A 14,523-nucleotide genomic window follows, 5' to 3' on the forward strand; every position below is an offset into this window, starting at 1 on the left:
AGACTCTGGCATTTACCAAACGGGCTGTGGGAGTCGGCAGACTCTGGTGTTTACCAAACGGGCTGTGGGAGTCGGTAGACTCTGATGTTTACCGAATGGGCTGTGGGAGTTGGCAGACTCTGATGTTTGTCTCCTGTAATTTGGGAATTGATGGGCCCTGGAATATACAAAATGTACTTTTGATGTATTGATAGGTCCTTCTGAAGCCAATGGAATTGGAGACCAAACAGTTGTTTTGAATTTAGTATGTTTCAAGGTTATTAGTAATCCAATATTGATGCAAGCTTGGAATACCAGACACTCGTGTGACTAATTGCCTGCTTTCTTGCTAAGTCAAATCATCTGTTTTTTTTTATTTACAGATCTGCTTTTAGTAAACAGTCACTACCTTCACTTTCATCCCATTCTGTGCATTCAGACCAAACATCAATAAAATATGAGATGGGAAAATCGGCTAAGTGCAAGACACTTACTATTGCTCTTTATAAAAGCACAGATTACTCAGCACATTAATATAGTACTGCTTTCACCAGCCCCAAGTGTTGTATGTTTTTAAGTAGACTTCCAGTATAGTTTTGAAATCTGTGCTGATCACTTTGTTCAATTGCTTTTGTTCACCTCCCTATTCACTGATTGGGTAAATGCAACACTTACTGCAACAAATCTGAGTAGAAATCACAGGGCTGAGTTGTATAAGCCAATTGGATTGCTTTAGCAAACCAGTATTTTAGTTTGGCATCCCATCCCAGAGCGTGGGAAGATGAACATTGAGAGCAGTGTTGGAGACAATCACGATCAAGCACGTCCACCTCATGTGAAGATGGCTTGAGCTTTGCTGTTAAGTTTCTGATGTTGGATGCACCCAAAGCGCACAATCAGGCTCTTACACAAGGAATGCTCATGCTGGTCAAGCAGTTAGCACTCTTTCTGATAGAAACTGGGGTACAAAGGACAAATTGCAAGGCAGTAATTGATCTGCCCAATATCACTTCTTAACGTATGATGCATTATTCAATCTATACTGATCCCTATAACATTGTTTAGACCCTGCATGAGTTCCCCAGCTATGCAGCTGAATGCACAGTCCATGTTTGTCCCTCTTTATCCCCACTCTAGTGCATATTAACTTGCTGTGTGTTATGTTATTTCATCAATCCAGTCCCTTATATAAGTCTGTAACTCAAAGACAAAAGGACAACTTGTATTTATGTGGCACTTTTAACAAAGATAACACCCCAGAAGTATAGATGGAGTTAATGGTGGTTGCCTTTTCCCTAGGATGGGGGATTTCAAGACTGGGGATCACATTTTTAAGGTGAGAGGAGAGAGATTTTAAAAGGATACGAGAGACAAATTTTTTACACAGGCTGGTTTGCGTGTGGAATGAACTTCCTGAGGAAGTGGTAGATGTGGGTACAATTACAACATCTAAGAGACATTTAGATAGTTTCATGACTAGGAAAGGTTTGGAGGGATATGAGCCAGCACAGGCGAGTGGAACTGGTTTAGTTTGAGATTATGTTCAGCATGGTCTGTTTCTTTGCTGTATGACCGTATGACTATGAGAGAAACAGTGGCCAATCAGTTTCAGCAACACAACCAAAAAACATACTTGGTGCCATGAGAACATAAGGGTCATAGGAGAATAGGAAGAGGCCATTTATCCCCTTACATTTGGCCCACCATTCAGTGGGGTCTTGGCTGATCTGCAACTCAATTTCATAAATGTGCCTTTTCCTCCTGTTCCTTGGATTTTTGTCAACCAAAAGTACTATCTATTTCAGATTAACAATTGGTCCAGTTTCTGCTCAGGAAGGAAATTCCAAACTTCTGTCACTCATCGTGCGTCAGGGTCTTTCCTAATGTCACTCCTGAAAGATCCACCACTAACTTTCAGACTATGCCCCCACCCCCCAGCCTGCACATGTGGTTACTGTCTTTCTCTACCCTGTCAGAAGGAGCGAGCTATAAAGAGTAGGGCCACGATGACGGAAGGTTTTGTCATGAATGATGGAGTGGAAGAAGAGCCAGAATGCACAGGGGCCTCCAGTTGGAGGATGTATTGACTTGAGCCAGATTTTGGGTAGCAAGAAAATACATCCATCAACCGTCAGAAAAGGGGACAGGTTTTCATATAAAGGTATTAAATTCCATTTCTTGGGGAACATGAGAGTCACAGATGATGTCAATACGGCTGATGGGTGATTTTGATGATGTGTGAGGTTATAAAATGGTGTCACATAGAAAACTGCTGAGGGCAGTTACAACTAAGGTATGTTTGGAATATAATCAAGGATTTCACCTCAAAAGGATGGAGTCAGGACAGAGTATGATGTTTTTGCTCTTAAGTTTTGTATAATGTAGTTCTCAGCCCTTCCAACTGCTTCATATGTCAAATTTGTTAAAACTCTATTCTTCCTCATTTGGAATTTGGCTGTAGCTTTTGAAGGTCTTTACTTACAAAGGAAGCAGATGTGTAGAATTATATTGTGATTGTTATTAGCTCTCAAACCTTTTTAAAAGCAGCAGAGAGGAACATGAAGATCCTGAATCCCCTGATATCAAACACACTCAAGGCATCGTGACTTCATGTAGAGTCTGGGAGGATGCACAGAATCCCAAACAGCTTGATTTTGGGGGTCCAGTTTAGATTCTGAAGCAGATGGATGTAAATCCAAATGCTGACCATTGTCACATGACCTATTTTTCTTTGCTTGTAACACTGTAGGTCTAATGGTGTTCTGGTAACTATGGATTTGAGTGATATTAGAGCCAGTGTGCGGAGATGTATCTCATCAAAGCAGTATCAGCAATGATTTTGTTTAAATGTGCTCTACAGTTGTTTAAACATTTTCCTTTTTCTTACCCTGTCATTCAGTGCTTTTGTTTCTAACGACGGATTAGCATCAGTGTCAGCCCGTTGATTCCCCGCAGCATAGCAGTATTTTCCTCAGAGGAGTCCTAACATCATCTGCCTCTCAACACATCTGAGCTCAGAGAAATGTTATTGTTCTGTCACATAGGTGCTTAGCGAGAGCATGCTGCAGCACAGTAGTTGTCCAGTGTGTAAAAGCAAAGAGTGGGACTCTGTCATTGACACTCTCCATATGGCTAAAGTATAGTTGGAGCTTGACGGAGCTGTGATTTAAGGAGTGCAGACAATTTGGTGTGTGCATTCAGACATTCAATCACATCCTAAATGTGGAGGAACCTCTATAGAATTCATCAGGAAGGATAGAGACAATAAGAACTGCTGATGCTGGAAGCCAGAGTCTATCAGTGTAAGGCTGGAAAAGCACAGCAGGTCAGACAGCACCCGAGCAGCAGGTGAGTCTATGTTTTGGGCCAAAACCAGTCTTGACGAAAGGTTTGAGCCCGAAACGTTGATTTACCTGCACCTCGGAAGCTGTCCGACCTGTTGTGCTTTTCCACCTTCGTAAGGGATGAATGATGGGATCAGGCAGAACAGCCCTTTTAGTGGGGTCATTACACGTGTGGTCTTGTTCTCTCCCGTGCTTGGCCAACCCCAACTGGCTCGCAAGCCGCTGACTGCCGTCTGTGACAGGCTGACCGCACCAGGCCCCAGTCTGCTGACCACCAGCTGCCCCGCTCCAGGTCTCCTGCCGGTTGCTTTGGTCTTTGCTCGCTGACCGCTGGCCATCCCACTCCGCTGCAGGCCCGCTGGACGTCCCGTGCTGGCCCCTCAGCTGCTGTAATGCTCTGGTGCCGTCACTGCCATTCTCTCTACAAGCTAAATTTTTAAAAATCTGAAAACAAAAAGAGAAGAAATGAGAAAAGGGGAAAAGAAAGAGAAGCGGACAGAAAGGGTGGGCCCTGGGCTGAGCCTGGGTGCTGCCTACTCTGCCGCCACCATATTGGAGAAAAGGTTGAAATCAGGATTTGGGATGGCAAAGTACACTAGAAGGGCAAAATGAAAAGAAGGAAGGCATGGGAACAGTAAAGATGAAAAAAGAAAAGAGATATGGACTTGGTTTAATCCGTCAGAGCGATTTTATTTTGATCCTTGTGGAAGTAGAGTTCTCTCTGTCCGTTGACACTGCTCTTCCCTTGTCGCAGTAGATTCAGTTCATTTGAGTAGTCAGATCCTTGTTGCAATCTTGAAGTAGCTTCTTTTTGTCCTTTCACACTGCTCTTTCCTTGTCCTGATAGATTCAGCAGGCAGCCGAACGGCCAGAGCGAAATTTTGTCGACAGTCGGCAGCTGAAGGTTTGTGCCACCTGCTTTGATCTTTCCGTGAGCTTGCTAAGGGTCCTGGAGATGACCATCACTCTTGTCCCTGAGATCTTCCTGAATTGGTCCAGACCATCCGCAGAACTGCTGCTGAGACGCCTTGCACAGGTACACTTCAAACCCAAAGATACGTAAATCTTGGCAAAACAAGTTGCTTTTCCTTTGAGAATGTAGGTGCGTGTATGTGTGTGAGGGGGAGAGTATTTGTTTGTCACTAATAATCAGTTATCACAAAATAAGCTGAAGGCTGAAGCTTTCCAGTTATATGTATTGTGTTCTCAGTGGTATTAAAGATTCTTTTCTGGAATTGACATAATTTCTGTGAATAATTATCATTCGTTAATCCGGAATCTGATTTTAAATGGACTACAGAACTAAGCCTCATATCTTTGAGGAGCAATTGGTTCTTCTTGTTGATTTATATTTTTAGCTACCAGTATTGTGTGTAGCGCTGCCTCCAGGGGATATGGAGCCCAGTGCAAATGACAAAGTGTAATCATCCAAAAACCCCACTCGCCCCTAGCCTCTCCAGCTCTTCTTTCCAATCCACAAGTGAAGGCCTCTGAGTCCGCAGGTGTAACTTTGCTGGGATTACCATTCATTGCTGTCTCTCGTACATTCCAGTCTCTCATACACTCCTCTTTTACTTCTTACGTGTAATTCAAATGGAGTTCAAATAAGGATTTAAAAATCTCACTAATCATGACTCCTTGCTGCTTTTAAACTGAACTGGAAATGAAAGGTCACACAATGCCACCCTCAGTTATTGAAAGGTCACCCCCACGTTGGCTTGCAGTTCCTCCCAGTTGCCTATTTTCCCAGTTTGGGGATCACCAGAGCTTGGGGACCGGGTAGCCCTATGCTAGAGACAGATTTCCCAGTGGGTCCTAGTGCCAGTTCCTTATCACTGGATTTTCACTCCTGCCCACATCAAACAGACAGCCATTTCAGCAAGATACAGACATGTGTTTAGGCGTGAGCTTAGACTGCAACTGGTGTGCTATGTTTAGTTTGGTATCTTTGCCTCAGGAAAGATGATATTGTCATAAAGGGCATGCAGTGAAGGTTCCCAAGACTCATTCCCAGGATAGCCGTACTGACCTAGAAGAGAGACGGGACAAACAGGACCTATATTCTTGAGTTTTGAAAAATGAGAGGTGATCTCATTAAAACTTACAAAATACTTAGAGATAGACAGGGAGATGCAGGTAAGATGTTTCCCCTGGTTGGGAAATCTATAACCGGGACACAATTTAAAAATAAGGAGGAGGGTGCCACTTATGCTCAAAAGGAGGAGAAATCTTTTTACTCAGAGGGGTGTGAACCTTTGGAATTCTCTACTGCAAAGGGCGATATGTTCAATGCTAGATTTCTGGTTATCAATCTCTGCAATGGTGTACAAGGGTTATAGGAATGGGGTGAGTAAAAAGCATTGCTGTGTTTGATTAGCCGTGATCATATTAACTGGTGGGGCAGGCTTGATAGGCTGAATAGCCTGCTTCTGTTTCTATGCTCCTAAATTTGGGGACGAAAATATGAAAACGAGATGCCAGAGTTAAAATCCCCCCAGATGTAAACAAGAGGTTAAGTTTGCCAAGTGCCTTTAACATAGCTTACAGGAGCATTGTAATGTAGACACCAAACCACATGAGGAGATGTTAGGTATGATGATCAAAAGCTTAGATAAAAATGTAGCTTTTAGGGTAGCTTTTCTTGTCTCAACGTGCAATCACGTTGCTCATTCACAGAAAGATCAAGCATGTAATAAAGTTGTAGCAGTAGATGGGTTCTGTGATATATTACTTGTTTGGTGCTGTGGTTTTTGCTGTGTTTCATTAGCCTCAGTGAATGTGGTCACCTTTTGATGTTAAGATGTAGTGTATCAGAGCAATTTAGCCGAAGAGACACGTGTGACATGTTATTATGTTTAGCCAGACTTTAGATGATCTAGTCCCATTGGAGATTGCTGTAGTAGATGGGTGTTTAAGCAAAACTGATGATCAGTGTGATATTTTAGCTATTTGATCTCAGGAACCATCCTTGTAGTGTATCAGAAATAATGGACTAATGTAGAAAAATGTTTATAATGTAGAAATTATACCAATAATTAAGTATTGTGACTCCTATTGCTTAGCCTTTACCAGAACCGCAGGCCTTTGGAACTCATCACCTTCGTCATGTTTTCCTTCCAGGCACAATCTTCAAACTTTGAATATCTAATCACTACTTCCTCTTTGACGAAATCTCTTTGTTCTTGATAGTTTATCAGTAAAGATAAATGTCGCCACTGTGTTTACGTGGTGTATTGATCCTGATGTACCAAAAGGGGGAAATAAAAAAATCACGCAGTGGCACCATGCAGTAAGCTTTTGTAAGATGCTTTTAATTTACTTCAGATCTAGTCCTTGAGGACCAGCAACAGAACCGTACTTACTAATTCACTTAAACTTGTATTGTCAAAATCCTCACTGTCTGGTCTCTGCCCCTCTGTTTAAGCAACTGCTTCTCCACCACATCCTCGCCTCCTGTTTTGATGCCCTAGGCTTCCCCTGTGCCCTGTACATACTGTTCCATCTTCCCCCACCCCCCAAAAGAGGATTCATTGTTGTCATCCTAGCTGTGCCCTGTCTTTGCTTTTGAGGTGCATTGGATGCAGGCCTGAGGGAACACAGCTGACAACTGTCTAAGCCATTCACTGCCAGATTTGTTTGGATCACTTAAAACCCCATTGCGTGCTGCTTTCATTTTTAAAACAGCTCATTAATTCAGGATCACCCTTGAATGTCAAGATAACTGCCAGCTTCTTTTATGTACTATAAACCCTTCGTCTTAAACCCTTCTCCCCGTCAACCTTCACTTCCAACATAATTGTGAGGAGCTCATGGACTGTTTTGTCTCTAAGATGTGATCAACTGACTCTGATCGATTCCTTGATCTCTCTCGTCCACTGGGCCCAATTTCCTCCAAAGCTGCCTCCTACCCAAGCTTGAACTTGCATCTTTCTCTCATTTCTCTCCTACCTCGTCACATGCCCTCTGAGTGCCCTTAATCTTATTCCCACTAAACGGCTGTCCAGCAGATTTCCTGGTCCCTGGCCCCCATGTCAGTTGATATTTTTAACAGTTTTCTCTCTTTAGGTGTTGTCCCTCTCTCCTTGAAATTTATTGTTATCACTTCTCTCAAAAAAAAATACAATTCTTAATTTGCTGTCCGTCCTATCTCCATCCTCCCTTTCCTGTCCAAAGTACTAGAACTTGTTATTGTTTCCCAATTTCATTCCCTTGTTTCCACATTTCAATCCCTGTAATAGTATCAAAACAAGTCCGATCAAATTCATTGATGATATTCTGTTTGATTGTGCCAAAAGTAGACATTTTCTCCTTGTCCTTTTGAGAACGTAACCATCTTTCACCTCTCCACCATTGTCCAGCTGGGTGGGACTGCTTTCAGTTGGTTCTATGCAGAAACTCGGTTGCAGTAGATTTCCTTCCTGGTCCCGCACCATTAGATCCTTCGGGAACACTGGAGGTGACTGTGGCTTCCTCCTATTCCCATCTACATGCTGCTCCTTGCTGACGTCATTCCAAAGCGTAGTGTTCATTTTCACGTGTACACCAATGACACCCAGCTCTACCTCACCACCTGCTAACTTGACTTCCATATCTGGGATCTTGGGTTCTCTTCAGCAAACTAAATTAATGAATCTTTTGAGCTTTTACAAAGAAGCAGCAGCTTCTTGATAATTTACTGAACTCAGTTCTGTTATCAAAACTAGGCCATTAAACCCTTAGAAAACAAGGTGTAGAGCTGGATGAACACAGCAGGCCGAGCAGGAAAGCTGACGTTTCGGGCCTAGACCCTTCTTCAGAAATGGGGGAGGGGAAGGGGGATCTGAAATAAATAGGGAGAGAGTGGGAGGCGGATAGAAGATGGATAGAGGAGAAGATAGGTGGAGAGGAGACAGACAGGTCAAAGAGGCGGGGATGGAGCCAGTAAAGGTGAGTGTAGGTGGGGAGTTAAGGAGGGGATAGGTCAGTCCAGGGAGGACGGACAGGTCAAGGGGGCGGGATGAGGCTAGTAGGTCAGAGATGGGGGTGGGGCTTGAGGTGGGAGGAGGGGATAGGTGGGAGGAAGGACAGGTTAGGGAGGCGAGGACAACTTGCCCTCCCCCATTTCTGAAGAAAGGTCTAGACCTGAAATGTCAGCTTTCCTGCTCCTCTGATGCTGCTTGGTCTGCTGTGTTCATCCAGCTCTACACCTTGTTATCTCAGATTCTCCAGCATCTGCAGTTCCTACTATCCCATTAAACTCTTCACAGTTTTGAGAGGACACAACCTGAACATTTTCGGTCATCGTTACATTGACTAAAATGGCATAACAGCCTAGGCATCTTCAGTTAGTGACCTTGTGCTGAAATCTGCCTGTCATTTAATTCGTATGTCTGTGTACAGATGAGAATAATTCTACTGATATACAGATACAAGGCATTGATTTAATCACTGGATTTGAATGACTGCCATAAACTATTGAAATGCCACTCTTGTTTATTATCTACTCTGTAGATGTCAATTAAATTCTGGATTAATTACTCCCCACACACTACAGTTCATTGTTTTTCATTGTCTTGTCCCTTTGTCTCAGCACTCTTGTTTCAGTTGTTGACTTTGCGTGAGTGTTCAGGTTCAATGTTAATGTGTGATTTGTGATGTTGCTGAACCATTCCATCTGCAGATGTGCATTTAAAAGTGTAAAATATATAATTTACCGGTATATTTATAGTATGTTTGGCATATGAGGCAGCATTGACAAAATTTTAGTAGAGTTGTAGGCATTAGAAGTTAACCTAATGGGAGTTGGACTCTGGGCTGTATCATACACATGATTACCACACAACATTTGACCTGCTTTCCTACAGCAATCAGATCAAGCTCTTTGGTAAGATAGCAAGAGAGGAAACAATTTTTCTAAGAAAGCCATTGCAGTAGAAAAGGAAAAGCGTGTGTGTGAACAGACAAGAGAAGTCAAAGATAGAGTTTGATTCTCGGGCAGCCTGACAGTGGCACACTATCTTGCTGCAGTCATAGTATTGTTTTCCATTTGCTGATTTTCTCTGTCCACCTCTCTGAAGGTGTTTAATTGAAATCACAAAGATCCAGTCAGGAGCTCAGTACTTTGCTCAACTGCTCATTGTTCATTAGAACCTCAGTTTCAAATAGTCTGACACTGGGCACAGTCACAGCAGAGCTTGATCCTGTCCCTGCCCAGTGCCTACTGAAACTCACTTCCCAGCATGAGGCTCTGAGAAGTACTCAAAAGCAAGGATTTGCTTGGCTCAGGGCTAGTGAATAGCACTTGCAATGCTACCTGTGCTTAAATCAGCTAACATAACACAACTAACCTTGAGGATTGAACGCGGTCTGTATAGGCATATCAACAATAGGTTATTACTTGTGGGTGTGTAAAACTTTCAAAAATTTAAAGAAAAGATTTGTATTTATGCAGCCTCTTTCATGACCTGAGGATATCCCAATGAATTTTGTAGCCAGAGGATGGGAAGAATTTCAAGGCTTTTGTAAGCCTTTGTATGGCCCGTGTTAATGCTCATTTGTTTGGAATCTGTGCTAGGAGAGCAAAGAAAGCAGCAGAACAGGTCATTGAGAAGAGAAAGTAAAATATAAAATATCTGCAACTATTCAGTGAATAACTCGTCTTTTTGAAAAGAAAAATATGCTTTTGCAGTTTAGTTGCTGTTATAAAATAGAAATATGACACCATTTTGGGTTGAGGGACAAATGCCACCAGAGAGAATTCTCCTGCTCCTCTTGGAATAGTCTCACGGGACACGTTCAGAACATTGGAGAAAGCAGACTGGGTCTCACATTTAGCATCTTATCAACAAGGCAAAACCTCTGACAGTGCAGCCCTCCTGCAACACTGCACTGGGTATGTTGCCCTAGATTACGTGCTGAAGTCTCTGGAGTGGGATTTGTACCTACAAGTTACTGATTCAGAGGCAAAAGTGCTACCAACTGAAGTACAGTCAAATATCTGCTACCTGTAAATGTTAAATGGACACACAATGTTCAATCTGTCAGACAATCATTGTTTAATCTTCTGTACCTATATTTCACAAACAACTCTAGGACTGAAGTGATTTGGTTTGCCATGGCACAGTGCACCGTCAAATGGATTGGGCTTCCTATGAAAGTTGGTACAGTGCTTAAATGATGAGGAAATCAGCTGTGGAAAGTTTAGTCAAATTATCCTCAGCCCTTTGTAAGTTCTCTTCCAGTTTATAGCATTATTAAAGCACTCTCTCTGTCCATTACATATTGCATCCTTATAATGCTACTCATTTAATACTATGGACTGGACCTTTACTGTAACCTTGTTAGATGCAGCTCCAGGCAGCATCACAAATATTCATCACTCAAACAGCATGTGTTAGTAACAGCTGATTACAATAAGTGCCAGCTGGGTTTGGATTTTTGGATTAAAATGAATGTGTTAATCATCTTCACCTCTAGCTTCAAGTCTTACCAGTGCCAGTTGTGGATCCAAACAAATCCAAACAGGTTAAAAATACTCTTTACTTTCATCGATACATTGAAATTGTTTGATTTGCAATGCTCGCTTTTATTGCTCAAACAACCAGACTGGGACACATCCTTGATTCTGATGTTCTGGTCATTTTGTCTCAGCTGAACACTGGCTGACCTGGGGGAGAGCCCATAAAGTCCCCATCAGCAATCCAGTTAATTTCATTAAGAAGAAGCTGCATCTGTAATGTAAAGGTCAGATGAAATGGAATAGACAGCTAAGTGAGAGAGGAGAACACAACCAGATGACCCATTATTTTTCCTGTTCTGATGATTACAGGATGAAAAGGAGGTTTCCTGGTGGGTGCTGAGATGCAGCCTGAGATTGTCCAGCAATTATAAAATGAGATATAGTACTGGAATTAACACGACATTTTAGGTGCTATCAGCTCATTGCGAATTCATCATACAGACAATAGGAAACCCACTCCAACCACCACATAGAGAAGCTACCTATGAGTACTCAAGTAAATATACTACAAAGGGATGGAATAGAATACAGTGGGTGGACAGTTCACTCTGCCAGATTACCACTCAGGTGGCCAAATTAGAAATTGCCCCCATTGTGTGATCTTAAGCTTATAGCCATGGTGTCCATTCTGCATTATTGCATGTCTTTCAGTTAATAGGTAACAAAGTTACACCAGATATATTGGCATAGTGGCCATAGTACCAAACTGTGAAGCCAGAGGTTTGAGAGTTCATATCCTGTCATGATAACTTGGATTCAATAACAAATGACCACAACTGTCCTAAAAATACCAACTAGCCTTCCTGGCGATCAGATATCACAATAGTCTTCCTCACTTGCTAAGTTCGAAGAAATTACAACCAAGGAACAGACTCGTATAGAAGTTTTCAGTGCGATAAATGTCACCCAATAACTCTTGGGTGTTAATCTCATGTCTGGGTTTGGCTTCCTTTTGGTGGAACAATATTCTGTGTAATAAAGTTCTGAATACCTGTCTCAAGTCACATATCAATACTGTTTCAGGTTGGAAGAGACTATGGTGTCGTAGAATTGGAGGAGACTGCAATATGGGATGATTACTGTCAGCAAAGTTCATCATGGTATTTTCATTTCTGGGCCTTGGGCACCACAGATTTCTTCACAACATTCCCTCCTCGATCTTTTCCACCTGCCTGTAGCTTTCGATATAGTCAGTCACACCACCTTCCTCTCTAATCATACGATTGTGTAGAGCCGCACTCACCGGATCCCATTCCTATCTATAGCCGATTGTAGCCAGTTTGTTGCTCTTCCTCCCACCCCTGTACAGTTACCTAAGGATCTATTCGTGGTCTCTTCCTTTTTCTCAATTGCAAGTTACCCCTTGGCAACATGATCTGAAGCAAAGGTTCTTTTTCCCATATACACTGGTAACACTCATCTGTACCTCACCACCACATATCAAAACTGCTCCACTGCTTCTAAGTTGTCAAACTACTTGTAAAACATTCAGAATTGGTTAAGCAGAAATTTTCTCTGAAGTAATTAACTGCAGTCACTGCTGCAATCTCTATTCCCTAGCTGTCAACTCCATCCCTCTCTCTGCCAAACTTCAGAGAACGAATCGGATTGTTGACAACTTTGATACAATGTCAAAACTTAGTGAGTTATGGACCTACACTAACACTGAAACTGCCTGTTGCCAACTCCATACCATTGCCCATCTTCATCCCTATGACTGCTCATCAGTTACTGAAAGCTTTGTCCACATTCTGTGATATGTAGACTTGACTATTCTGATGCACCCAAGTCTAGTCTCCCACTGTCTACCCAACAAAAACTTGAAGTCATCCACATTCTGCTGTCTCTGTCATTATATGCATCAAGTCCCTTTCATCCAGTAATCCAGTGCTGCTTTTATCCTACGTTGATTCCAGTCAAGCAGTACTTCAATTTTAAAATTCTCCATCCTGTTTTCAAGTAATTAATTGTAGCCAATTTGTTGTTGCTTCTGTCCTGAACCGCCTCTCTCTTTGCTTTCCTGTGCACCCTCGCAACCAACCCCAAGACATTACTAAAAGAAGAGATGTATTGATGAATCTTACACTCATCAAGCCAAATGCAAGAATGCCAAATCTCAAACAATCACAATTTATGCTACAGGGGAAGAGGGTGCAGTTTGGTTGGCAAGTCAACCAGGGTCAATGTTGAAGCCGCCCAGGGCTATTCCCTCCCATTATTTACAAGATAATGAAGGTAAAGACATCTATTTGAAGGCTGGGCAGTTGATATATTCTGTCACTGACCTGTTACCCCAATAAGCAAAAGAGCGGACAAATTGAATTCATACTGTCATTTTAGCTTTCGCTCAGCCCTATACTACTTCAGACTGGAGCACGGTCCTGGTCTGCTTGACTCCATCTGTGTGAACCTGGAAAATGAAAGTAGCTCAGTGGTTAGCACTGTTGCCTCACAGTATCAGGGACCTGGGTTCAGTTCCACCTTTGGGCGATTGCCTGTGTGGAATTTGCATGTTCTCCTGTGTCTGCATGGGTTTCCTCTGGATGCTCCGGTTTCCTCCCACAGTTCAAAGATGTACAGGCTAGGTGGATTAGCCATGATGAATTACCCGTAGTGACCAGGGATGTTCAGGTTAGGTGGATTAGCCATGGGAAATGCAAGGTTGAAGGGTAGGGGATTGGTGTGGGTGGAATGGTCTTCGGAGAGTCAGTGTGGACTTGACGGGCTGAATGGCCTGCTTCCACACGGTAGGGATTTTATGATTCTATGGTGTGTTTTCTCTAACGTGCTTCAGATCACCTGGCTTGGATAAGAGTTGACCCACAAATTAAGTCCTGAGAAAGTAAGGGTCAGTTTCAGTCTCTCAAACCTTGAAATCAGTAGTTCCAACTGCTCCCTTAAATATTGCAGGCTGATGTGAATGAAAGTGACAAGATAGTGATATTAAACAATCAGAAGTGCAGAATAAAAGGAGAGGTTCTTTTTAATTATTTCACGGGGTGAGAGCAAAGTTAACATTTGTTATTCATCCTTAATTGTCCTTGAGAAAGTGTTGATGAGCTTCCATCTTGAACAACGTCAGTCCATTAGTTATAGATATACCCGGTGCAGTTGGGAATGTTTTGATCCAGTCTTAAATGCAATGTCAGGATGCTGTGTGACTTGAAGGGAAAATTGAAAGTAGTAGTGTTGTCATATATCTACTGTCCTGCTAGGTGTACTGGTCACAGGTTTGGGAGATGCTTTTGAAGGAGACTTGACAAGTTGCTGCAGTTAATTTTGTCCATTGAACACATTGCTGCAAATGCAGGTCAGTTTTGGAGGGAGTGAACGTCGAATATGGAGGATGGGGCATCAGTCAAGCAAGATACTTTGTCCTGAATATTGTTGAGCTTCTTGAGTGTTGTTGGAGATGCAGTCATCCAGCCAAGTGGAGAATATTCTATCAGACTTCTGGCCTCTGCTTTGCAGATGGCAAGCAAACCTGTTGATTATCCTACAAAGAATGGGAAATGAAAAGCTAAGCTGCTTTGATGAAGGCTGTGCGTTTTATTTGATAACCCTTTGAGATTTTATCTAATCAGTGCTCGTTTGATCTTCCACAGCTAATAAACCAAGTATTGAACCGAGTTACGGCTGAAAAGAACCTCTTTGACCGTGTTGTCAATCTCCGCTTACCTGGTGAGTAATATCCTCTTCCAA

At 42.5% G+C, this 14,523-nt stretch overlaps 1 protein-coding gene across 1 annotated transcript in view; it reads left to right on the forward strand.

Moving 5' to 3' along the window:
* The window catches only part of LOC109929384 (E3 ubiquitin-protein ligase RNF123), a 279,987-nt gene that overhangs the window by 141,442 nt on the left and 124,022 nt on the right, over positions 1-14,523 (forward strand). Inside the window, exons 15-16 of the mRNA XM_048606242.1 lie at positions 4,171-4,359; positions 14,427-14,502. Of these exons, the coding sequence (XP_048462199.1) occupies positions 4,171-4,359; positions 14,427-14,502 (265 nt within the window). The remainder of the gene's footprint in view (positions 1-4,170; positions 4,360-14,426; positions 14,503-14,523) is intronic.

The sequence above is a fragment of the Rhincodon typus genome, chromosome 16, assembly GCF_021869965.1.
Source record: "Rhincodon typus isolate 14 chromosome 16, sRhiTyp1.1, whole genome shotgun sequence".
NCBI lineage: Eukaryota > Metazoa > Chordata > Chondrichthyes > Orectolobiformes > Rhincodontidae > Rhincodon > Rhincodon typus.